Raw genomic sequence first — 27,427 nt, forward strand, 5'->3', positions numbered from 1 at the left:
AATCTGGGACACCCCCCCCCATCCTCACGATCACTGCCAATCTGACCTAGGGGGAAATTCCTTCCAAACCCCACATCTGGTGATCGGAGAGAAAATGCTTGGTGCCACCCCAGAATCCTGGCCCACCCCTTCCCATGTACCAGCTCTAGTCATGGCCATCCCTGATGCTTCAGAAGAAGGAGATCAAAAGTACTCTTCCTCGTTTGCATCAATATCATTCATTTATTTAACATGGGTGTTTGAGAAAAGCAGCTGCCTTCATCAGTTGGTATTTTTAGGTGAGGAAATATAGCAGTGTACTCTCAAGGGAAGCATTGTATATTCTGTTGTGCATTGCATTTCTTCAGACCAATTAGAATGGCATCCAGCCCATTCATGCGTTAAGATAGAGACTTTGGTGTGAATTATTGGTTTGTGTATTATGAGGAATGTGACTCACCCTATGAGTTAAGCAGTGGTAATCCAGCATACAGAGGTGGGGGAAAGTTGCACCCTGGGTCCCATCATGTGAGGCTCCATGTTAAATTTGTTTAATCTCTAATATAGTCAGTTAGGGAAGGAGATACAGCCTTTAAGATTACTACAGCAGTGGGGAGGACAAGAATTAAGATATTAATGTACAGTTTAGATGTCTGTGGGGAAGATGTTGTGGTTTTGGGTAGATCAAGGGGACATAACTTAAGAAAGCGTTCCTATAATATTAGGATGGAATATTCACAAACCTCAAGGGAATTAGGCACTTATGCCTTTATACAACTTCCAAAAACCAAGCTTATATTTATAGAAAAGCTTTCTAGAAGGGGACTTTCACTAAAATAGATCTATTTGACTAGATGTAAGCAGGGGAATAGTCCCGCTATTGTGGGGAACTTTCCTGGCTTCTGCACTACCCTGGTGAAGTGGGCAAGCAAAAGGATCTGAGTCCTTGCTCCCACTTCCTTTAACCAGTGGCCTCCCTGCCCTTGAGGGCTACCCTTCCACTCCGTCTGGCGGAGTCCTCGTAACCCCAACAAGGCTGGGCCCAGGATTCCTAGGAGGCTCGACCCCCAACCCGGCTGTCGTCAGCTAGGACAGGGGCTAGGGTGTCCCCACTCCAGGGTACTCTCTGCACTGGGCACTTCTGACCCACTGACCATTACATACAATTTGAAGCAAATGCAAGTTATTTAATCAACAATTAATTTTAAAAAGAATAAGGGAAAATGGGAAAGGTTAAAGGAAACACATCAACCCGCTCTGTGGCGGGAAACATCACAAACAGCGTCTCTGGAATGTCAGGGCAGTTCACAGTCTGTTCCTTGTAAGTCCCAGGCCTTCCTCTCAGGCCCTGGCTGTGCTGCAGGGATGCTGTGGGTTGGACACTTGCTCTGGTGGTGGCCTCACGCTCTCAGGCTCTAAGTGGTAGGACCCTTCTTCCCAGTGTCGCCCCCGCCCTGTCACGGTTATGATCCAAGCCTGGCCTGCAGAGCCTCTTGGCTGAGGCATCTCCCTGTGCTGGGCCCACTGCCCAGGGTCCCCCTCGGTCTCCCCAGCTGCTCACTGCACCCAGCTCCAGACTGCTCCAGCCCCAGCTGCACCACTCGGTCTCTGCGCTGCTGCTGCTGCTCTGCCTCCAGCTCCCTGGGCTGCTTCTCTGGCCCCTCTGGCTCTGGTTGCTGCAGCTCTGCTCCCAGGACAGGTCTGCTCTCTCTGGGCTGTGCCTCTGGCTTTGGGGCTGCAGCTCTGCTCCCAGGACAGGGTCTGGTCCCTCTGGATCTGACACAGCTCTGCTCCCCAGCTCAACTTGGGCCCCTGCTCTCTCCTTAGCTGGGCCCCACTCTGTCTGACCCAGGAAATTCCAGCTCACATGGAGGACGGGACCTCCCTGGCCTCCTGACTCCCTGATTAGCCTGCCCGCCCTGTCATTCAGGCTGACCTGGAGCATTGGCCTCTCCCCATTGTTCCTGAGGGCTGGCAGTCTCAAGGAACTGATTCCCCATCGACCCTTCCCCCTTTTAGTACTGGGAGCTAGCAACTAAAACACCCCCACTGAATGTTAGTAAGGGGCAACTGTCCCCTTACATAGATTAGAAAGAATTAGTGGGATTTTTAAAGCACTTTAAACTAGAATAGACAAGCAACTTGGAAACATTATTATTCTACAAGAATAGAGGAGGACAGAGTAGGCTGGAGAAGGTGGACTGGACACCTTCATCTCACCTCTGTTTTTACAATTCTGAAGGTCAAATCTTCAGGCATAGTTACAAGCTAACAAAGAATATGGCCTCCAATATTCAGTGTCTGAAAGCGTTTTTGTTACTCTGAGACAAGCCTGTACACATTGGAGTTGGAAACAGAAGCCTGTACTGGAGCTTTCTTGTCAAGGGCCATCTCAGGGAGTTTCTAGTCCAGTGGGCAGGGATTGATGTCCTCTTGCTTTCTCATATATTCTGATGCACGTGACGTTGTTCGTGGTACATTCCTAAAAAGGGGGAAGTTATCACAGTATGATTTTAAAATGCCTCCATATGCAGTTCAACAAGTACTATCACACATGGTTTTCAGAAAACACTTAGAGAAGCAACAATGCAATGCTGACATAAGGTAGAGTTCTTTGCCTCTAAGAGTTTCCTTCAGGTTAAAAAAAGTTAGTCAGTCATCTTTGCTACAGTTCAACTTGCTAAGCATTTACTGTGGAGATACACTGCTCAGTGATCAAATAGCAGGAATGGAACCACCACCTTCCTATCCACTAATCTTCTCTTTATTGTGGTCTCCTTGCCATTCCACTTCTGCACCTGAGTCAGTTAGCCATCATCTAAGGTTACAATACTCTACCAAAAACAAACACAAACCTCAAAGTAAAGAGTTTAGCCCACTGTCCTGCAGGTTAGAAGTTATTCAGTCTGCAGGAGGTTAGGAAAGATTGGGGTTTTTGCCTCTATAAGGCTTGTCACTTTGCCCCCATTGTTTAGCCCTCACCTTTGTTTTCCTGTCATCTGCTGTGGTTTCCTCAAACTCCTCCCAAGCTTGAAGGAGACCTCAATACTTCTGAAAGTGCTCTTGGTTTGGATTGTTAGCACATCCCCATCAATGCTGATGGTCACAGTGGGTTTGGTGAGGCTGCCCAGTTTCCTGGTGGCTAAACTCACACCTGCAAGTTACAAGATGTCTCAGATACTCGTTAAGGTCATGGGATAAAAGTTAAAGGAATAAGAGTAGGACTAGTCTCCTATGCTCTCTGTACCAGCAGTTTGTTACTGTAGTGCTTAGACCAGGGGTGGGCAAATTTTTTGGCCAGAGGGCCACACTGGGGTTGTGAAATGGTATGGAGGGCCAGGTAGGAAGGCTGTGCCTCCCCAAACAGCCTGGCCCCCGCCTCCTATCCACCCCCTCGGACTTCCCACTCCCTGACTACCCCCCTCAGAATCCCCGACCCATCCAACCCCTACTGCTCCTTGTCCCGTGACTGCCCCCTCCCAGGACCCCCTGCCCCAACTTTCCACCCAGAACCCCACCCCCTATCCTACCCACCCTGCTCCCTGTCCCCTGACTGCCCCTTCCCCCCTGTGACCCCACCCCCTAACAGGACCCCTGACCCATCCACCCCCTCCACTCCCTGTCCCCCCCTGCAACCCTCCCGTACCGCCATCCAACTCCCCCACTCTCTGTCCCCCCCCCAGGGCCCCATGGGACCCCACCCCCCTCCAACCCTCACCGCTCCCTGTCTCCTGACTGCCTCCCCCACAAACCTCCACCCCAGGACAGTCCCGTGGATTGGATGTGGCCCGTGGGCCATAGTTTGCCCACCTCTGGCTTAGATCCTTTAGTCCAACTGAGGTGAAGCAAAATTTATATAGTAGTCTTACGAAGAAACAGCATCAATGTTACACTTGTGCTTGTATCATGTCTCACAGAGCAGTCCTCTCATGTATAGTTTGAGTAAATTACAGAAAGGCACCTACATCAATTTCCTTGTTGCGGTAGAGTCTAAAAGTCAGCAAGATATTCCAGTTCACTTGTAAGGTGAACAAAGCTTTGTTGAAACAATGCTATGGGTCTAATTCTTTACTAGTTTGCACTTTGAGTCATTCATGCAAAGTGATAACAAGATCAGTTAAGATAGGTAGCATTTGATACACCTGTGCAAAGTGACTACATGAGATGCAATGCAATGGAGCTCTAGACCCCATGTTACCTAGAGTTTAAGTTTCATAATGTTTAGTTTACTTATGTACACAGCAGGCACCTCACCCCTATTATTCTCTCCTTTCCGTAGTCCATTTACCTCCCCCACCCCCAAAAGACATGCTCAGTCTTCCACTAAGAGCAGCTCAAGGGGCAGCATTCATGAGAACAGTTCACATCAGAAAGCCACTTTCCCTTGTCAGCTTACAGTTCTCAAAATAAACCCCTCATGTCCCTTCTGAAGAAATGAGCACTGGGAAGCTGCAGAGTGAAGAAATGTAGGAGCAGAGTTCAACTAGAACATATCCTTTCTAAATCCCACACATTACAACATTTCTCACCCAGCTCTTTCATGTCATCATCAAATTTTTCACTGGAGCTGAGTTTCCAAGTTCCTAGGAACAGGTCACACATTGTGAGGATTTGCTCAGTAGACACACTCAAGAAAACAATAGCAACTCTCAAAGAGAGCCAAGAAAAGAGCCTAAGCTATACACACCCTGAAAGTCTGTTTTTAAAGCTGATCTGAACATGTGACATTATGAGATAACCAGTCAGGAAAGTTATCATGGACTCCAGTGAATAGAATTTTAGTTTGATTTCTTTTAGCACAAACCCACAGTCAGTAAATACAGCACAGGATATAAAAAAATCACAATTTTAGCCCCAATTTAAAACATAGCTTCTCCAGAAATAAAAAACAAAAAAAGAAAATCACCATTCCAAGACAAGAGCAGCACAGTCTTAAAGAGATGTATGAAGGCTCAAGAAGCTAATTGTTTCAAAAAAACTCCTAATCATATGCCATTAATAATGTTATTTATAAAGCACTTGGGCCTATAGGTGCTTGAACTAGGGGTCCTGGGGGTGTGGCAGGACCGCATGGCTTGAAGTGGTTTCCATCACATACAGGGTTTACAGTTTGGTTCAATGGCTCTCAGCACCCCCACTATACAAATTGTTCCTGCCCCCCTGCTTGGGCCCAGATGCCCAACTTTAACTTCCACAATGGCTCTACACCAGCAGAATGTTCCCACTGGCAGGAGCTGACACCAGTGCTTGAAGTGCTGCTTTCTGGCACTGGAACTTCACAGGGCAGTTAGGAAGAGGGTCCAGCAAATGGTGCATTGGCCACTATGGCAAAAGCTCAATTGCCTTCTAATACTAATATTAGTTACTATTTGTGTTTAGACATAGTGCCTAGAGGCCCAATCGAGATCAGGGCCTTATTGTGCTAGGTGCTGTACAAACATATCAGTCTGTGCCCCAAATAGCTGACAATCTAAATACACAAGGCAAAGGGTTGGAGGGGAAACAAAGGCACAGTGCCACGAGCTAAGAGTAAAATCCAAGTCTTCTCTGGGTCCCAGTCTAGTGCTCCAATCACTAGACCACACTTTCCCTGATATAAATCACAATAGTGGAACTTCTAATAGTGGGTGGTGCCAGAACACAGATACATGCCAAGATGCTGCTCACTGGGAGAGTGCGGTGTGTGCAGGGGAGCTAGGTCTCAAATACCACCAAACCCCTTCCATGACTTCAAAAACTGACAAGACCACCTTAAAATCAATCTGTTACTGTCTAGATAGCCCATTTAAGATTGCTGGTGATTGTGATCATCACAACAATGCTCAGTCTGTACAAGGTATAAGTAATGAAGACTTGCTGGAAGCCCAGTTAAGAGAAATGTGAAGTAATTGGAAGTAAGTGTTGGAAGGGACATGTGGAGAAGAGTGTAGCCTGTGCCTGTAATGCAGCTGGAAGGAACATCTAGTCAGACGCATGGGTTTCCACGGAGCCCCCTTACAGAATCAGGGCTTAAACCAACAAAGAGCAGGCGCTTCATTGGAGAATCCTCTTAGATACCCAACCAGAGCCGCAGAAATTTATCAGTTTAACTGACCTGAAATCTCCGCCCTGCCCAAGCATACTACACTTTCTGCTACCGAAACCTTGACAGAAAAAAGACCTGCTGTCTGGTTTGATCAGAGAGGTCCAGCTTTGATAGGAAGCTCCTCAGTGAGGTCCCTCTCCTCAAAACTCACTTCTAACATGAAGCCTAGGAGTGCTAGGTGTGCTCGAGTGTGTTCTGTGTGAAATCTGTTGCTTGTGTTCTGCAGGAGGTCAGATGATCATAATGCTCCCTTCTAGTCTTAAAATCTATTACTCTAACTATATTTGTTTAATAAAGAGGGGAGAAATGCAACAAGAGGTAGGGAGCATAAATTTCTATGATCAAACCTTAGCATGGCTCTACCAGTGTGTTTTTTGCTGTCCATCTGTTTAGACTGTAAGGCCCAGATCCTCAAAGGTATTTAGGCACCTGTCTCCCATTGATTTCAATGAATTTCAGGTGCCTAAATACCTTTGAGGATCTGGGCATAAGCTTCTAAGAGCAGGAACATTGTCTCCTTTGCTGTCCCATTCTGCAGTAAGCACACCATTGGCACTTAACAAATAACAATAATTAGCACTAGAATTCCGTGGATAGGAACAATACAATTTATTTTAATAGATGTGCAACCCTAATGGGGTTAGGATAAAATATCACACAGATCCTGCAACTAACAACAGGGTTCCAAGTGGGCAGAGAGATCCACTCATGCACATTCAGTTGCAGGAAAAGGGCAAAAATCTGTTCCTGGGATCATAGCAAGGTCTAAGCAGGTGCAAGAAATGTCAGGTGAACAGAAACTGATTCAGACTCCAATCCTGCAAAAATTTACACATGTGCTTAACTTTATTAAGCACTGTGAGTTGTCCCACTGATCAGGGCCTAATGCTGTAGACTTTTCTTCCTGAACAAAATGCTTCTTAAATATTTTTCTTTAATGCACATTATTTTTGAATGCTAAAGACCATTAAGTGCTGAGAACACAGTGATCCATGTGCCAATGAGAGAAAATAAAGGAATAACAACACTATGACCTACTAAGAAGGAAAAAAAAAAAGGAGCTCAAATTGGAGTTCCTGATATTCTCTCTCACCATTGGTCATCCCAGAGGGTCACATGGTCAAGGATCCTTTTTAAACAGGTGATGTGGTCTTATGGAAGTCATACTACCTTCTTGTCTGATAGTGAGAGTTGTTGCTTGATTCCTGTAGAAGCCTGTTTAACAAGCCTCACATAATGTATGATCTATTTGTAGGCACCTGGAAACTCAATTCTAGTAAAAACTTTGAGGATTATATGAGAGAACTGGGTAAGGAATGCTATGTGGGGTTACTTCTGGTTGTATCTGTGTCTTCTTAGGGAAAGATCACTGAATTTGCATTTTAATCCAGATTTCTTCTTCCTGGCTTTAGGGACTTTCCTGTACTATTCACTGAGGGCTTCCTTCCCTGCTCCTGCCCACCCCCCGGCTGATTAACTGTCTTAGCCACACTATCTTAAACTGCAGAGTTCTTGGGGAAGCCTGTTGCTTGGTTTAGTGTGTTCAGGCTTCTTAATGTAGAAAGAATTGGACTGGAGGGAGTGGTATCCTGTTAATTGAATAATGCATAATTAACTTCTAGTAGAAATAATTCAGTAGTGCTATTGTCTAGGGTAGAAAAATCCATTGGAGTACTCAGTACCTTTGCCCCTTGGAAACACAAAGCAGTAGAATGCTGAGACTATAATAAGATCCGTAATTAAACACTTGTCTAATCTGGATTTCTGTCTAAGTGGTTGTTTCATTGAAGTACGATCTTATGTTGATATTGGAGTACTAGAATTTCTAGTTCATTAGAACTGGAATTTAAGTACCCTAGGGACTGGAAGTAGTTGCTGCTAGCTGGCTAGTGTGTGCTTAAATTAAGGAATTGCATGGACTCCTGACTAGATACCTGGAGAAGTCTTGACTGGGTAATATGCTTCTCTAAAGACTCCTAGTTTTAAATTGAAGTTGACTTTAAAGGGTCTTATCTCTCCCATAGACTGACTGGAGACTCTGACTAGCTTCTTCTGAGTTAGTACTGTAATCTAACAAGTCTTTCATTTAGAGACTAGAAGCAAAATTCTCAGACTTCTAAATCCTGTTTTTCTTAATGAGACTTGAGCACCCTGGAAAACTCTCCTAAATCTTATGGAGAGCACAAGTGTTGCCTTTTAGTCACTTTTCAACTGCTACTAGTTCTGTAGCAAACTGTTTGTTTGGGGAGGAGGGGTCTAAATCCCTTTAAAAGCATTTATGCTCTCTGGAAACTAAAGGTTGCATAACTTGGTGAAATTGACTCACCAGGATTCTCTTGGCCTTTAAACTCCAAGGGCATATGCAACTGAATGTTCAATTCAGTAAAAGGATTGAATTTGCATGGCATTGCACTTCAGAATAGTGGCTGTACCAAAAATATCCTCACTTCATACTCCCTGGACTGGGCTTGGAATGCCCTTATCAGAAGTTTCAGGCAGCCTCTGAAATGTAGGATTACTAAAATAGAGCAAGGGGCAGATTCTCACGGAAACAAGTCATGAATGTTTTAAATCCCTGGTTCCCTGCCTTCCCTTAGTTGAAAGCAATAACACTAGGCAAGAGGGTGTTCTGGAAGTGAATAGACTATCTAATATAGTCTCCTGCATGATCTACAGGTGTGGGCTTTGCTACCAGGAAAATAGTTGGTGTGGCCAAGCCCAATGTAATCATAAGCACCAATGGAGATGTGGTAACCATCAGAACATTAAGTACCCTCAAAAATACAGAGATCTCTTTCAAGCTGGGTGAGGAGTTTGAGGAGACCACAGCAGATGACAGGAAAGTTAAGGGGAGTCTTCCTTATCACCAGCTGGGGTTGTGGGAGGGAAAGGATTTCAAAACTGCTCTTGAAGTTAGCATGTCTAACATGAAGAAAGTACTACAAGTGTTATGCAGAACTATAGGTATACCCAGTCAACTGGGGTCTGTTAATGTTGGACTTGTGGTCAAATCTCCTTTAATCTGCGGGACACAGACTAAATAGCAACACTTTGTTTTCTTGTCTCTGCAGAGCATCATAACACTAGACAATGGCTCACTGGTTCAGGTGCAGAAATGGGATGGAAAAGAGACCACATTAATAAGAAAATTGGTGGATGGGAAGCTGGTAGTGGTGAGTTAATGCCTGGTATTTAATCACTGAATGCAACATGTGTTCCATATTGGCTTCTAATGAGGCGGTGGGATGGAAACATGTAGGATGTGAATTATGATAGAATGGGGGTGGGGCTGTAACCTCAAAACTAGTGAGACTTGCACACTAAAATTCAGGAGTGTTAAAGATGGAAGAGCTGGAGAAGCCCTCAAGGCATGGGCATTCTCCTAGCCTTCCATCTGCCTATCCCAAACTGTGAAGTGAAGAAAAATGTGCACATAAAGCTGTGTAACAATGAGTGGGTAAAAGTCCAAAAGTCAAATTCTCATGAAAGTTGTGTCCCTTTTCATGAAAATCTAAGTCTTGACCAGTTGTAGTAAATCTTCTTGTAAAAGACACTCCCCACCATCCCCTGCAGAGCCACTATCCCAGCATGATAGTCTAACACACTGACTGGTGAGCTTGCATCATTGCTTGTCATTGTGGTATGTTGACTGACATGTGATCTGTCACTACTGAATTGACAATGTGGCTCTTTGCCATATTTCTTCCTGCTCTTGTTTCCTGGGTGCTGGAAAAAGGAATTTTTGTAGCAACTCTGAACCCAGGATGTTTCAGAGAAAACATATATGGGCAGTTCCTATGCTAAGTAAATGGTGCCTATGCTCCCTCCGCATGCTGCCTTGAATATTAAAAATACTCCTGTCAGGTTGGCCTCCTGCTGAGACCAAACTGTGATTGAGAGGCCTATACACTCCTTAGGTACAGAGAGTTTGAGTTGTTCCCTATTAACTTCCTTGAAGGGAGGAATGGAGGTGTTATCTAAAGCTTGCTATTGGTTTAAAATAAAAAGTGAGTACTTGATTTGCTGCCTAACATACATTTGTTCAACAATCTGTCCTCCTAGGAATGTACCATGAACAATGTTATCTGCACTAGAGTCTATGAAACTGCATGAAGAAACCCTGTCTCCATAATGGACTGGGATCTAAGTTGTGGAGAACCAGCTCAGTTCCAGGAGTGAAGCTCCACAAGTCTACTTTGTGACCGAACCAGACTGTTTACAGACTTTATGCCAAAGCAGTGTTGTAGCTAATCTGAACTCTTGTGGTTATGCAATAAAACATTCAACTGTCTAGAAATGGTGGTTTTGGAATTTGTACAATATAGCACTAGCTAATGGGAGGGGGGGGCAGAGGGTCTTAACAAACTGGGGAAGGACCAGGGTGTCCAGTAACTTTTGACTCCCTTCCTTTAGGGAAGAGTAGGTAGAGTACTATGGCAAGAGTAGGTAGATTTAATCTTAATAAATACCAAGTAATCAAGCTGATTCATAGGGTTGCAGCAATGGTGACAACATCTTTGTGCATCTGGCTATAACACTCAAAGCTCTTCTGACAGAACTCAGTCTCCATATGCGGGAGACAGGTAAATAGTCACAATTTTCTAAAGGGGGAAGTTTCCACAGGAATGGAATTCCTCCCCCAGAGATGAAGACTTTCTTCCTCCATTTTAATATTGGATCTTAGTATGGGAAAACAATGTGAAATAGATGTGATTCTCAGTCTAAAGGACTTCTGTCATTGGGTGACAAGCAAGAAAAAAGAAAAAGCGTACTTGTGGCACCTTAGGAGACTAACCAATTTATTTGAGCATAAGCTTTCGTGAGCTACAGCTCACTTCATCAGATGCATACAGTTTTATGCATCCGATGAAGTGAGCTGTAGCTCACGAAAGCTTATGCTCAAATAATTGGTTAGTCTCCTAAGGTGCCACAAGTACGCCTTTTCTTTTTACGAATACAGACTAACACGGCTCTTACTCTGAAACCAAGCAAGAAAAAAAATTCTACTAAGAAAACCATAAAGCAGGAAGAATACCTTTTGGAAGTATAAAACATTCCAGGGCAAGAGCACTAATGGAGGCAAGTGGTGTACAAGTATGAAAAGGTATGGTGAATTCAATATAACAGTACCCTCAGAATGGCAGGCAGATGGGTCTTAGTGGGTAAGGTGGCCTAAAAAGCTAAGGGCCCACAGGTGGGGCCAGATTGTCAAAAGAACTCAACTTTCCTTTAGGCCCCTACATAAGGACCCCATTTTCCAAACAGCTCAGCATCCAATGTATTAATCTCCTTTTGAAAATCAGGCTGCTTATTTTGATGCCAAAATGGGTGCTAAGCTCTTTTGCATGCACTTAGGGCTGGATTATCAACACAAACCAGGGACTTCATTTATTATAAATTCCAATACACTTGCACTCTAGTGTGTTTTTAATTTAACATTGTCAACAATTCACATTAGTGATGCTGCTTTAAAATATGCCTGTGTACAACAGTCCTTTTCTTGAGGAAAGAGCAGTATAGAACTTTCTTAACTTAGCTGGAGTTTATCTGGTGTACAGAAAGAGGGCATTGTCTCATATGCTCAAACCCTGCTGGAGGGGGCATTGCATATCCCAAGGAGATGAAAGAGGAATGAGTATAATTTTGTGATTTTTTTTTTTTATTTTAAATAGCCTTTAAAATTAACAAGCAAAGCCTCTTTTCTTGTATCCTCTCTGTTCTGGTCAGTCTCTAATTGACTTCTCTGAGGGCACACCAATGGCAGAAAGTTAATAATGAAGTCAGTTGGAGAATGACCAGAAAAGAGATCCTGAACACAATCACCATCGTGTTTTTGGAGATGCTGAGATGTGAGCTGGGTACTTAGAGACCATCTCTAAACTGAGTGGTCTTCATCCTTCTCAAATTGCTTTTCAACTTAGGGCAAATTAATAATATAGCAGCATATTGGCTTCTAGTGCTGTCAGTTCATTATGGCTTCTCCATTTCTTTGTTAACCCTCCAACATCTACCTTGTTCCTTCCCCACTCTATCCCCTCTTTTGTCACAAACTACATCTGAAAGCCTAACTATATACAGCATGAAAGAGCGCCAATATTCTCTGTATCTGTGTAGCACCCAGGTCCAGATCCTCAAAGGTATTTAGGTACCTAACTCTCATTGATTTCCATGAGAGCTAAATACCTTTGAGGATCTGTGCCCCAAAAAATTGGTAGTTTCCCATCTGCCAGCTTCCTGTAGTCTCTTGTCCATTCCGCTTCTGTACTTGAACTAGTGAGCCATTCTCTAAGGTTACAACATTCTGAAGAGACACCAGGTTGGAAATGAGTATTTACCATCAAAGTCCTTCAGTTTAAAAATGAAGCAGTTCACCTAATTTTCAACAAGTCCCATGGTCTATGTACCTAGTACACAAGGTACCTTTGAGTTCCAGTAGGACATTTTCTCCAGCTATTTCATTTCTCATTAATCATTTGCAGATTTATTAATGAGTGACATTGAGAGACACCCATTTACACCCATATCCAGCAGCTATTTTTTACCTTGATATTAATGTCCTCTGCTGTAGCTTCTTCAAACTATTTGCCCAGTTCAAAAGTAATCTCCATATTTTTGAATGTGCTCTTGGTTTAGATTGTCATTGTGACTCTGTCACTGCTGGTGATCTCCTACTAGATTTTTCCCAACTTCCTAGTTTCCTAAGGTATGACTAAACCCATTTCTTTGAGTCAGACAAGACACTGGCTCAGATTTTAAACATCATGCAAAAGTCATTGAGGGATGAAAGAAGGAAGAATAAGGTTAGTTTTCTGCTGAAATTTCCTACTTCAGCTCTTCCCCATACACAACTGATGGTGAATATTTAGGCACTTTGGTCTAAGTTTTCAAAACACAGTGATTTTGGGTGTCCTGCTTGAGTGACTTAAAGGGGCCTGATTTTCAGATATAGATGCTCAGCACTTTCTGAAAATAAAGCCCCTTTATTTTGGATACCAAAAAATATCAAGGCATCCAAAAATATTAGTCACTTAAAAAAATTAGCAAAAAGAAAAGGAGTACTTGTGGCACCTTAGAGACTAACCACAAGTACTCCTTTTCTTTTTGCGAATACAGACTAACATGGCTGTTACTCTGAAACCTGTCATTAAAAATATTAGGCACTGATGTAGAAATTGGGCCTCATTCTGATCTCATTTAAATCTAAAGTAATTCCACTGATGTCAGTAGAGTTCACACCAGTTCAAAAATAGTGTGAAATATGAATCAAGCCTAATGTATTAAATGGTTGACTAAAATATTATCTCCATTATATTTTCCACACACTTTTTTTTGTTGTTCTATGTTTAAAATATCCAAGTTTGCTTGGCAATACTTTTTTCAAATAAAGGCATGCTTCTTACTGCTTATGGCACTGTTATTCTCTAGGATGCAATCCTGGCACCACTGAAATAGCGCAACTTCAGTGGGGGTCTGAGTTTCACCAAGATTTTTTGTTTTTACTATTTTCTCCATTATTCCATGATGAAATGAAGTTAGATTAACTGGATGATATTTGTCCAGATCTTCGTTCTTTCTTTATTCTGTAAAATTTGTAAGCACATTTGCTTCCTTTCAGTTTTCTAATTACATCCTCTTTGAGAAGGAGAATCTGCATTTAGACTTTATTCCTGGACTGTTCGTTCATGGCTCCTGTGCTGTCTATTGTTCGCTGCTACTAATTCACTGAGGTAAATGAATTTCATTCTGATCTTAACCTGACAAAGGGAAATGTACCATCTTTCCCCCACTCACCTGAGCTTGGAATTCCTGTCTCTTTTTAATTTGCTTAGGAGAAAAGGTTTGGGCTTCAAGATATGCTATTTCCACTTGTGATGGTGCTGGTATTTCTTGCTATTCTTCTTTCTAAGCTATAAATCCTTTGCATGAGCTGCTGTTTCTGCATAGGGACACAAGGATGGATGGTAGCAATGTCGACACTGTTTGAGTAGCTTAAGAATGGCTTTTCATCTGTATAATTAATGCACTGTCCTTTCATTCTTAACATTACTGGTACTGCAGTATAACTGCTGTATTCTGACTAAGGGCTTGCACAATGCATTAGTCTGTGCTAGAGGGTGTAAATTCTAGTGTACAATAATGTGTGATGCACTAACTGGCCTGTGTGGACCCTTCTGGTGTGCACTAACCATTCCCTAGTGCACATTAACTTAGTACTGTTTGAAATGGGACTACTCTAGGGGACATTTTGTGCACCTTCAGGGTCCACATGGGCCAGTATATGCTAGTTCACGCTCAAATTCACACTCCTCTAGTGCAGACTAATACTCCATGTAGACAAGCCTTAATTCTCTCTCCTTGCATGTCTTAAGGGCTGATCCTATGAGTTTCTGAGCACATTCAACTCCCAATGACAGCAACAAGCAGTTACCTTATAAAAGCGCCGCCCTTTGGATGGGAACATTAAATGGAAAAACTGAAGAATTCCAGTTGACTAACTGTAGTAGGATCCTTGTATAATTCACATGGGGAAGCCTTGTGAAACAACAGAAGAATCTGACTTACCCAAGAAGCTAGGACACTTTTTCTAAGGGGGCTGCCTTTGTTTATACTTTGAAACATATGTGATAAATTAATCTGTGCTTTGGAAAACGGGTCATATGGACAACATCTGCTAAGATTAACATTAATCTTCATTTTGTGGATTTACTCTCATGTTGGCGCTTTTTTACTTTTTAAAAAAAATGTTCTGCTTTTGGTACCTTTCATTCCCCTGTATTTCAGATATTGCTCAACCATTGCAGCACCGGAATCAGGACTGTGCCATAGAGCAGGGCAGAAAATGCTTTTCCTGTCCTGCATGAAGTTTAGTGAGTTCAAAAAAATTCCCATTTCACAGTGGGATAAAACTGAGACCTTTTTGAAAATTTTCACGGATATCAGAGGTGCAACCCTACACTCCCGGTCACTCTTTCTTCTTAAGAAAACTGAAAAGACTGACACTCTTTCTCCCATAATGAATATTTAATTATTTATACAAAGTAGAACAGCTTCAACAGGAGAGCTCGACTCAAAATAGCTAATAGCATTAGTGGTTAGGGCACTCACCTGGGCTGCAAAAGACCTGGGTTAAAATCCCTGTCCCAAATCAGGTAGTGCAGGGACCAGAACCTGGTTCTTCCATGTCTCCTGTGTCCCCAGTGAGCACCACAACTGCTGGACTATTGGCTAGAATGTGGGGAGGGTGTTTCTCTGGCTTTCACAGAAATTCCATCCTAGCCCAGAGTCACTTTCTGACAAAACGTTTGCCAAAACTGGTCCTAGGGTTGCTACCCATCCGGGTTTTACCCAGACTGACTGGTTTTTGGCTTCTGTGTCAGGGTGCCATTGAAAGTTGCCAGGTGTCTGATCAAAAAGGGAACTTGGCAGTGTCCAGTCAGATGTACTGATCAAACGCCAAAAGCCAAGTTACTGCAGGGCTGGGGGAGGCACCTGGTCATTAACCCACACCAGCCCCTACTCAGCCAGGGCCAACCCCTACATGCAGACAGGCTCCTTGTCAGGCTGAAGCAGCTCCTGTCTCAGCCCCAGAGCAGAGGGAACCCAGCTGGTGTTGGGGGAGGGAGGTAGAAATGATCCAGAGAGTAACGGGGGAGGTGGGAGAAGAGTGAGCAATGAGGGTGCAGCCTTGAGGGGGAAGAGGCAGAGGGGCAGGGTTTGGGGGATGAGGCATAGAAGGGGCAGGGCATGGGGGAAGAGGTGGAGCAGGGGCAAGGCCTTGGATGGAAGCGGCAGAGCAGGGGCAAGGCCTTGGGGGGAAGAGGTGGGACGGGTGTGGGGCTTCAGGGGTCCGATTACCAATGATTAGAAAGGTGGCAACCCCAACTGGTCCTCTCATGGGAAAAAGGTTTAACTAATCAGCATTTTGCAACAAAAAACTATTTTATCAAAAAATTCCCAACCAGCTCTACTGGCAGTAATGGAAGCTTAACTACACTAGCTTACTTTTGTCAATATTATGAGATACTTGATGGAATAAAAGTAGATTCTTTACATATACAGTTGTATTTAATAATGTAAGGCCCAATTCTCCCCCTACCCTCATGGTATGTCCCAGAGACCACAGCATGTTATCTACCATTCTTCACATCATTTCCCCACTCAAATAGGATCCCCTTTTCATTGCTCCTGGGTACCACATTTGGCATCTCAATATTAGATAGAAGCCCCAAACTCAAGCTTGAGCTGATATAAATACTGTTTCTTCTTTCCATCATGACAACCTGAGATGCAACCCCACCATCTATATTCCCAATATTCTGCATATCCTTACAGTGTAAGCCTGAGAACCCAATGTACGTAATATAGTCCAGAAGCATGAGCACATTATAATCATGCAAAAAAGACCATCTGATCAGAATTTAGATACTTCAGAAAGAAGACTCATTTCTTCCAAGGAGCAGGTAGTATAGTTCCCTCCCCACTAAGGAGCATTTGGGAAGGTAAGGGGCAAAATATGAGTGATGTTGATGCTGTTACTCCTTTGGACCCAAGCTGCTGGTCAAAGTTCAGGGCCCTATAGGTTGTTTCCAGTAGAAAGAGAAATTGATAGAGCCCGGTATTTTCTTTGATGCAATCTTGTTTATTTACAAAGATTATACATAATGTCCTGTTTCCTGCACTCAGTAGGACTCAAACAGCAGTAGATAGCTACTTTGTGCACTATTTCAAACCTGCCTTTCCAGACAGCATTCTGTGTCCCAAAAGCTTTTTGTCAGGACCTCATTACCATCACTTCTGCTACGTCTGTCTACCTAGCTTGTGCCTTCTCTCTCTCTGTGTCCGCGCCACCCTCACCCCCAAACACATGTACACCAATGAAAGCCCTAGTCCCAGCATTTGAAAACCCGTGGGCCACATCATTTATTTTCTACTCAAGCTTTTTCCACGTGCTTTTGTTTGGTACTTCTGAGATTGTTTCAGCCATTTCTTTACACTTATCCTGAAAGAAAAGCAATGGATACGCCCAACCCATAACAACAAGGTTTAACCCAACTCACAATACGTTCACTTTAGTGTTCCAGAATTTTTGGTATTTCTTTGAACTACAGAGATCTACACTCCTGCCTTTCAGACATGTTTGTTAACTGCAACACTGTAGTTATAAAATGAATGGTCCTTTTTAGAAGCTGAACTTTATATGCCTGCAAATACAAGGACATTGATGGGTTCTATGTCATGCAACTTAGATAATGGAACTCTAAAACAGGGGTTCTCAAATCACCACTTAATGGTCTCATCTCATCTCATAGTCATTATATTATGAACCACCTCTCTTCTCCACTTGTCCACTAGTAATGGGGGAGGGAAAAACAGCAGGTGTGGGGGTTTGGTCTTAATAGTGTGATGAAAAAAGCATTTCACAGTTTGTGATGAGAACTCCAAGTGGAAGGGTAAAAGACAGAGCAGAATAAAGAAATACATGTTTAAAAGATCAAATAGACATGTCATTTTGAAGGTGACTCATGAGAGAAAGGTGGTTCAGTAGTTTAATTACTGAGTGTTCTGCCTCCAGCTCTTCTCTGTCTAAAAGACTCGTGGACTTTAAGGCCAGAGGGGACTATCATGGTAATCTAATCTGACCTCCTTCACATTGCAGGCCACAGAACCTCACCCACCTACTTATGTAATAAATCCATACTCTCTGGTTGAGTTACTGAAGTCCCCAAATCTTGATTTATAAGCTTCAAGTTACAGACAATCCACCATTTACTTTAGTTCACTCCAGCAAGTGATCCATGCCCCACACTGAGAGGAAAGCAAAAAAAAAAAAACCAGGGTCTCCACCAATCTTACCTGGGGAAAGATTGCTTCCCAACCAGAAATATGGTGATCAGTTAGACCCTGTGCATGTGCGTGAAACCCACCAGCCAGACAGCTGGGAAAGAATTCTCAATGGTAACTCAGAGCCCTCCCCATCTAGTGTCCTATCTCTGCCCAGTGGAGATATTTGCTATTAGCAGTCACAGATGGGCCATTGCCATTGTAGGCAATCTCATCATACCTTCCCCTCCATAAACTTATCAAACTCAGCCTTAAAAACCAGTTAGGTATTTTTGTCTCCACTAGTCCCCTGAAGGCTGTTCCAGAACTTCACTCCTCTGATGGTTAAAAACCTTCATCTAATTTCAAGCCTAAACTTATTGATGGCCAGTTTATATCCACTTGTTCTTGTGCCAACATTTTCCTTAACTTAAATAATTTCTTTCCCTCGCTGGGGGACAGACAGCAATCATATCAATTTACAGACAGCAATCATATCTCCTTTGTTAGGGTAAACAAGTCAAGCTCCTTAAGTCTCCTCTTGTAAGGTAGATTCTCCATTCCTCTTATCATCCAAGTAGCCCTTCTCTGTACCTATTCTAGTTTGAATTCATCTTTCTTAAACATGGGAGACTAGAATTGCACACAGTATGCCACATGAGGTCTAACCAGTGCCTTGCATAATGGTAATAACACTTCCTTATCTCTGCTGGAAATATCTCACTTGATGCACCCTAGGATTGCACTAGCCTTTTTCATGGCTGCATCACATTGGCGGCTCATAGTTTTCCTGTAATCAACCAATACACCCTGGTCTTTCTCCGCCTCTGTCATTTCCAACTTATACGATCCCCTCTTATATCAAAAATTTTTGTTGTTAGTGCCTAAATGCATGACTTTGCACTATTACATTTCATCCCATTTCTATCATTCCAGTTTTCAAGGTCATGTGTGATATTCCAGTTCTCCTCCGTCCTGGCAATACCTCCCAACTTTGTGTCATCCACAGATTTTATTAGCACACTCCCACCTTTTGTGCCAAGCTCATTAATAAAAATGTTAAATAAGACTGGTCCCAAGACCAATCCTTGAGGAACAACACTAGTAACCTCCCTGCAGCTTGACAGTTCACTTTTCAGCATGACACACTGTATTCTCCCCTTTAACCAGTTCCTTACCCAATTTTTGATTCTAGTATTAATCCTATTTTCCATGTGGAACTGTACAAAATGCTTTACTGAAATCCAGATAGATTAGATCTACTGCATTTCCTTTATTTAGAAAATCAGTTATCTTCTCAAAGAAAGAAATCAGGTTGGTCTGGCACAATATATCTTTTGGAAAACCGTGTTGTATTTTATCCCAATTACCCCTATGTCCTTACTACCCTCACTTTTAAAATCTATTTTAACACCTTGCATACAATTGAGGTCAAACTAATGGGCCCATAGTTTCCCAGATCACCTTTTTTTCTCCTTTCTTAAATATAGGTACTATATTTACAATTTTCCAGTCAGAGAGTATGACCCCTGAGTTTAAGAGTCATTAAAAATCCTTGCTATTGGGCTAGCAATGTCACATGCCTGTTCCTTTATGTTCTACTGAATGGAGATTATTCAGGTCCCCCGATTTGGTCCTATTCATTTGAGTTTGGCTTCGACCTCAGAGATGGTAATTTCTACTTCCATATACCTGTTCCCATTAGCTGCCCTGCCACTGCTCCCAATGCCTCATTACCCTCATTAAAAACTGAGGCAAAGTATTTGTTTAGGTGTTGGGCCGTACCTAGATTATCTTTAATCTTTACCCCATCCTCAGTGTTATCACTTTTCCCCTATGCTTTCTGACCTGCAAGAGGTAGCTTTCCTTGCTGACCCATCCCATCTTCCATTCCTTGCAGGCTTTCTATTTTCTCTTAATAACCCTATTTGAGATGCTTGTCATCCAGCTTGGTCTGCAACCCTTCCCTATGAATTTTTTCCCCTGGCTTGGGATGCAGGTTTCAGCTAGCTTCTGCAACTTTGACAAAGTAATTCCAAGCCTCCCCCACGTTCAGATCCTTGTGAGATGACCCACTGTGTGGCTTTAGCTTAATTCACTGGCACCAGGGTGACAATAGCAGTGATGATGGTGGCAGAGGAAGATGTGGTGGTGTTGGGAGGAAGGCAGCATTAATGTTCACAGTAGGGTGGTGCCGTGCTTGGCATCATGATTTGTCTCAGATACTACAGCAGCATCACTGAAATGTTCTCCTGGCACTGCAACAGCAACCTCATGTGCTGGCCCCCACACCCCCCTGATTATTCTGCTTTATTCAGTGGAGGAAGCAGTGGCAGGCACAACACTGAGTCTTGGTACTAACACAAGTGGCTTTGGACAAGGTGTGCATTGTCTTGCCCCTGATGTTGTTTCTCCTGGTTGGTCAGTCTTGAGAATTACAAGTTCAGGGCATCTTTATAAAGAAGCTATTGAGGCATGCACAGCTCACACAGTCCTTTTGCCACCCACCAAGAGCTGCTGCTGTCATTGCCTTTCTCCTGAGGAACACTGCCTCACAAAGCCAATATAATGTGCAACCGGTTTGTGGGAACCTGGAAGCTTGTCTCCAGTGAAAAATTTGATGATTATATGAAAGAATTGGGTGAGAAATGCTATTTTTATAATCTTTGTTTGGAAATGTCTCTTCTTCTTCTATTTGCTCCTGGAAAATGTCTTCTTCCCATGCCTGGGGACTCTTCACTCTGGTTATATCTGTGGTGTAGTTCTTTATTTTTTTCCCTCTCTCTCTTCAATTTCAGCATCTTAAAATGAAAAGCAGAAATCTCTGGTTTGTTATAATAAATTTACTAACTACCTGATCTGCATCTCTTATTCCCATTTAATGAGAAATGGGGGAAAAAACATATTTTTTGTCCCTCTTGCATACACTGTTAAACTTAGAACTTACAATCACTTACTGTATTCCATCAACTTGTGATGGTGCTGCTGTCTCCTGACACTGAGCTTCCTGGGGTCTAAATCCATGAATGAATTAATCTGTTACTGAGCAATTCTGGGAATGAAACAAATTAGGCATTCTTTTTTTAGTTTAATACTGGCTTCATCATTTTATAATGATTGCACTAGCGGTCACTCTCAACATTACTGTTGTTATTGCTGAGACCTTAATTCCCTTTACTTTAAAGGTTAAAGAGAGTAGCAGAATAATTCCAATTGACTAACTACAAGCAATTTTGGGTATAAATTCTGCTAGGGAGGTTTTTGGGAAGACACCAGGTCTTAAGAAAATTATTTCAGCATTGAATATTTGCAGTGACTAATGTTGTACTTTACAAATACTTTGATCTCACTATACCTAGTACCTTTCATTGAATTTAGCACATCATAGAATTTACAAAGATGGTAACTATTATTATCCACATTTTACATTTAAGAAACCAAGATGCAGCAAGTCAGAGGCAGAATGAAGAATAAAAATCTCAGACTATTGCTCTAACTAGTTGACCAGAATGTGGGCTGTGTGGTATAGTGAACCTTGTAAAAAGAACCTTGTAGATGGCAGTTGTATTTGTAGCTTTTTGCTCCCATTTACTTTTATATTTGAATTTTTCTCTATTTGACATGTTTACTTTTCACTGATGTTTAGTTTCAGAGTAGCAGCCGTGTTAGTCTGTATCCGCAAAAAGAAAAGGAGGACTTGTGGCACCTTAGAGACTAACAAATTTATTTGAGCATAAGCTTTCGTGAGCTACAGCTCACTTCATTGGATGCATTCAGTGGACAATACAGTGGGAAGATTTATATACATAGAGACCATGAAACACTGGGTGTTACCATACACACTGTAATGAGAGTGATCACTTAAGGTGAGCTATTACCAGCAGGAGAGCGGGGGGAGGAGGGGGAACTTTTTGTAGTGATAATCAAGGTGGGCCATTTCCAGCAGTTGACAAGAACAAGAACATCTGAGGGCTATCACCAGCAGGAGAGTGAATTTGTGTGGGGGGGGTGGAGGGTGAGAAAACCTGGATTTGTGCTGGAAATGGCCCACCTGATGATCACTTTAGATAAGCTATTACCAGCAGGACAGTGGGGTGGGAGGAGGTATTGGTTCATATTCTCTCTGTATATATAAAGTCTGCTGCAGTTTCCACAATATGCATCTGATGAAGTGAGCTGTAGCTCACGAAAGCTTATGCTCTAATAAATTGGTTAGTCTCTAAGGTGCCACAAGTACTCCTTTTCTTTTTGCGAATACAAACTAACACGGCTGTTACTCTGAAATCTGAGGAACAGTGTGGGGTATGGGGCGGGGGGAGGGGGGAAGCTCACCTTAAGTGATCACTCTCGTTACAGTGTGTATGGTAACACCCATTGTTTCATGTTCTCTATGTATATAAATCTCCCCACTGTATTTTCCACTGAATGCATCTGATGAAGTGAGCTGTAGCTCACAAAAGCTAATGCTCAAATAAATTTGTTAGTCTCTAACGTGCCACAAGTACTCCTTTTCTTTTTACTGATGTTTAGATATTCCAGAGACACTTAAATGTTGTAACTACCCTTCCATAACAGAGAATACTAACTAAGAGTACCCCAATTAGTCTCTTGTATATTTTATGTTGTGAAGTACAAACAGAAATGTGCTAGATTCTAGATACTTTGATTCTCTACTACAGCTGGTTGAAAAAATTGAATTTTGAAATGTTTTGACTAGTAAAAGACAAGGGGAAAATGTTTCAAAAATATTTCTGTGAAAAACGTTTGCCACCAGCTCTATTCTCTACATAGGTGCAGTGCAGATTAATAGCTGCCTGTGTTCCTGCCTACCTGAAAATACATAATTCTTGTGTAGTCAGTATATCCTGGTTTCTAACTAGACAGTTATCTGAATTCCTTTTATCTGAAAATCCTAGTTTTCAGAATCCACAATGTGTCCCCAAGTAGCCCTATGTGAATTAGTCACCTGCTAATAACTTCTAAATTAGCCTCTGAGAGCCTCTTAGGGCAGGTCTACACTACATCTGGGATCGATGCTTTGAGATCGATCCACCAGCAGTCGTTTTAGTGGGTCTACTGAAGACCCACCAAATCAACAGCAGATCACGCTCCAGTCAATCCCTGTACTCTACCCCCAACAAGAAGAGTAAGGTAAGTCGACGGGAGAGTTTCTCCTGTCAACCCCCCGCGGTGTATACCCTGCGGTAACTCAACCTAAGGTAAAGCTCGACTCCAGCTACGTGAATAACGTGAAATACGTGAGTTGCATAGCATAGGTTGACTTACGGCAGTAGTGTAGACATAGCTTTAGTGCTAATCAATGACTTTGTATTTTTGCAGTGGTTTTGAGAGGTTACCTGCAGTTACTGAGACCAAATCCAGTTTCAGCAGCAACAGCAGCTTGGAAAGACTAATTAAATTATGTTTAATTTGAATTAATCAGTATTAAGTTATGTACACAATGATTCTAATACCACTCAGTAAAGTTGTTCAAGTTGTTTTTTTTACTCTTTTATAAAGTACAAATTATTAAGCAAACATCAGCATTACACTCTTCATTCCCCATATCTCTCTATCAGTGTAACTGCAGCTCAGAATAGCACTTCCGTTTATCTCAATGCCCAGCTATCCAAAACTGTCAGAAGTCCCCCAGCCCATTCAGATAAACAGAAGTGTACTGTACATACACTGGACTGGGGAATGCCTCAGCCTATGAAATGCAGTTTTATATGTTGCCTCTGAATCTGAGGAATTAGTGTCACATTCCAAACTGTGGTATCTGTTTAAAAGGAAATTGCTCTGATGCTCTGTAAAGTGATAAAGAATTTCTTCCTTCATAGAGTATAATGGTATTTTTATGTCTGATTTGCAGGAGTGGGCTTAACCACCAGGAAACTAGGTGGCCTGGCCAGGCCCAATGTGATCATCAGAATGAAAGGGGATGTGATAACCATCAGAGCTGAAAGCACCTTCAAAAACACAGAGATTTCCTTCAAATTGGGCCAAGTGTTTGATGAAACCACAGCAGATGACAGGAAAACCAAGGTGAGGATAATGATTTCCTTCAGAGGGTTTCTGATCTGCTGGATGACAAATGGGAGGATTTTTTTATCCTTAAAAGCATAAATCTGCAAACCATCAGTGAAAAGGACCATAAGAGGAGCAAATGTTGTGTATAAAACGAATGTTGCTGAGTGGGCTGTGTGCCGAGAATGTGGAATTTGCTCAATGTTAAGTGAATTGTCTCTTTAATATGCAAGGCTCTGGGGAAATAGTCACATTTTGACTCATTCTTTGGGTCTTTGCAGAGTGTCGTAACCTTAGAAAAAGGGTCGCTGGTTCAAGTGCAGAAGTGGAATGGCAAAGAGACCACAATAAGGAGAAAATTGGTAGATGGGAAAATGGTGGTGGTAAGTGACTAGACCATCCCTAACCATTAATCACTGAATGCTGCAATGATGTAGGCAACAGCTTAATAGTTTAAATCTAATTATACTGTCAATTTTCACCTTCTTTTTGGTTTCACTTACGACAGAAATAGTGAGAGAGTGGGTCAAGAAATGACTTTAGGAAGCAAGTGGGAATGAAGTAAACATTATATTCCACTCACACCTAAAAAACCCTCTATATTAAGGTGAAGTTAAAGATAAGACTGATTCATAGATTTGTAGATGTTAGAGCTCGAGGGGACCATTGTGAACATCTATTCTAACCTCCTGCATAACACAAGCCAGAGGCTTCCCGGAATTAATTCTTGTTCAAGTCCAACAGCTATGACAGAACTAGAGCAGATCTTTTAGAAAAACATCCAGTCTTGATTTAAAAATTTGCCATTATGAAGAATCCACCACAACCTTTGATAAGTTGTTCAGTAGTTAATTGCCCCTGCGCTGGTAAAAATGTGTGCTTTATTCATACTCTAAATGTATCTAATTTCAACTTTCAGCCATTGGATCTTGTTATACCTTTGTCTGTAGACTGAAGAGCCCGCTATTATCGAATTTCTGTTCCCCATGTAGGTACTTAAAGACTCTGATCAAAGCACCCTTAACCTTTTCTTTGATAAAGTAAATAGACTGAGCTCCTTGAGTCTCACTAGAAGGCATGTTTTCCAATCCTTTAATAAGAGGGGTATGAGGGAACAGCAAGGGGTAGAAAGTGCTATATACAGCCATCCCCGCCCACAGTCTTAGGAAGCTCCTTTGGTTTATTTGCAACTTATGAATTTTAGGTGGTTCATCAGTCTCCTTGCAACGAAAAGTTCATTTTTCCATTGACAGTCCATGTTTGTAATCTAGTTACACTTTGAACTCACTACAAGGAAGCGGGGACTTCTTTTTAAAATGAAAGCAGTCATGTGAATTTCTATATTAAGTTACAAGAGCTGATATTGTTGTCATTGCAATAATACTCATGAAGGCAACATGTGTTCTTGGAAGAAATTTGAAATCTGTGACTAGCTACCACGTCATGTCTAATTTTATGAAGTATGGTTTTCTTTAAGCACTCTTTTGAAAGTTTATGCTGTTGAAGTAGAATCCTTTCCCACTTGGAGGATAAAAAATAATTTTGCTGTTTGGGGATCTATATAAATTAATGAAATAATATATAGGAAATATTTCTATTGACTTCCTTGGTCTTTGGATTAGATGCTTATGCACTGTCATTCAGAAGTTTCTATTAACCCTTCTTTTTTTGTCTTAGGAATGTGATATGAAGGGTGTTGTCTGCACTCGAATCTATGAGAGAGTGTGAGGAAATCCCATCTCTACACGGGACTAGAAGTGGCTCTGGAAACCCAGTTCAATGAACAAAGCTCTATCTATTATGCACCTTTTTTTCTTATTTCCTTTATCAGGAAAACAACTAAATTATCAAATGATATTTCAAAGCCGTAGTGTAACTAATCCAAAGTATCGTGGTGTTTAAATAAAAGCTTCCGGACATGTGAAATGTAGCTTTTGTCTGTCTTGTAGAATTGTTTTGATTTCCTTTATTGGGAATTGCACACCTTTCCTTAGACTCATAGATATTAAGGTCAGAAGGGACCATTATGATCATCTAGTCTGACCTCCTGCACAATGCAGGCCACAGAAGCTCACCCTCTCACTTCTGCAATAAACCTCTCACCTATGTCTGAGCTATTGAAGTCCTCAAATCATGGTTTAAAGACTTCAAGGTGCAGAGAATCCTCCAGCAGATGACCCGTACCCCATGCTACAGAGGAAGGCGAAAAACCCCCAGGGCCTCTTCCAATCTGCCCTGGAGGAAAATTCCTTCCCGACCCCAAATATGGTGATCAGCTGAACCCTGAGCATGTGGGCAAGATTCACCAGCCAGATACCCAGGAAAGAATTCTCTGTAGTAACTCAGATCCCACCCCATCTAACATCCCATCAAAAGCCATTGGGCCTATTTACCATTAATAGTTAAAGATCAGTTAATTGCCAAAATCATGTTATCCCATCATAGCATCTCCTCCATAAACTAATGGAGTTTAATCTTGAAGCCAGATAGGTCTTTTGCCCCCACTGCTTAGGGATGATGTACTGCGTAGAAGATATGAATCTACTTTCCTTGATGTATGGATGAACAAGACTGTTTCTGTTTGAAATGTTACAGTACAGACTGCAAGGCACTATCTTTCTTTGGAGGTGTTAAGACACTTTTACTGAAAGCATCCTATCTAGAATAATCCTTATTTCATGGCTTTGATATTACAGTTTCTCAAATAGAAAAGGAGTACTTGTGGCACCTTAGAGACTAACCAATTTATTTGAGCATGAGCTTTCGTGAGCTACAGCTCACTTCATCGGATGCATACCGTGGAAACTGCAGCAGACTTTATATATACACAGAGAATATGAAACAATACCTCCTCCCACCCCACTGTCCTGCTGGTTTTCTCAAATGGTTTTACTATTGAACAGTACACATCAGGATATCATCCTTACCCTGCAAAACTCATAAGGCTCTCCACACAATGTATAGTGATTGTGCTTGCAGAAGAAATTGCAGTACATCAGTATTACCACATTATTACTTCACTCTGAAATTCTAATCTGATCGCACAAGTTTATACCTTTAAATGTGATGTTTTTGCCATCTTGGCTCTTATTCCCAAAAACACTTCCTGGAGAAAAAACAGCATGTGTCTCATTCAGTATTTCTATCTGGGAAGGAATAGATTCTCTAATGTCAAATGTTTCTTTCACTGTGAAATGAAATGTGAAGTGCTGTCTTGAATCCATTCTTGAAATCCCAGATCGACAAGCACTCGACCTTTAAAGGTGCTGAGCATTCGGGCTCAGATCCAACAAAGCACTTAAGCCTGTGCTTAACATTAGGCACAAGTGATCCCTGTGACTTCAATGAAATTACTCACATACTTAAAGTTAAGCATGTGTTTAAATGCACATTGTGCTCTGCACCTTGAAGGATCGAGCGCCACAAGAGAATACTTTCAGACTTTAACTGCACATATATTTTGAAGATCATTTGAACACCAACTCTTCCTTTTCACTTACCTGACTTGACTTAGAG

The 27,427-nt window shown here is 42.1% G+C and overlaps 1 protein-coding gene and 2 pseudogenes across 1 annotated transcript; 2 read left to right on the plus strand and 1 right to left on the minus strand.

Moving 5' to 3' along the window:
• Nucleotides 1-2,371: 2,371 nt before the first annotated feature.
• On the minus strand, nucleotides 2,372-4,581 carry LOC140906101 (myelin P2 protein-like; annotated as a pseudogene).
• Nucleotides 4,582-7,300: 2,719 nt separating this feature from the next.
• Nucleotides 7,301-10,177, plus strand: LOC140905886 (fatty acid-binding protein, adipocyte-like; annotated as a pseudogene).
• Nucleotides 10,178-20,362: 10,185 nt separating this feature from the next.
• On the plus strand, nucleotides 20,363-25,837 carry LOC140905887 (myelin P2 protein). Its single transcript, XM_073329379.2, has 4 exons — nucleotides 20,363-20,525; nucleotides 23,757-23,929; nucleotides 24,193-24,294; nucleotides 25,589-25,837. Exons 1-4 carry the CDS (start codon nucleotides 20,453-20,455, stop codon nucleotides 25,637-25,639), a joined length of 399 nt encoding a protein of 132 aa, XP_073185480.1. The 5' UTR covers nucleotides 20,363-20,452; the 3' UTR covers nucleotides 25,640-25,837.
• Nucleotides 25,838-27,427: the final 1,590 nt, after the last annotated feature.

This window comes from Lepidochelys kempii, chromosome 2 (assembly GCF_965140285.1).
Source record: "Lepidochelys kempii isolate rLepKem1 chromosome 2, rLepKem1.hap1, whole genome shotgun sequence".
Lineage (NCBI taxonomy): Eukaryota > Metazoa > Chordata > Testudines > Cheloniidae > Lepidochelys > Lepidochelys kempii.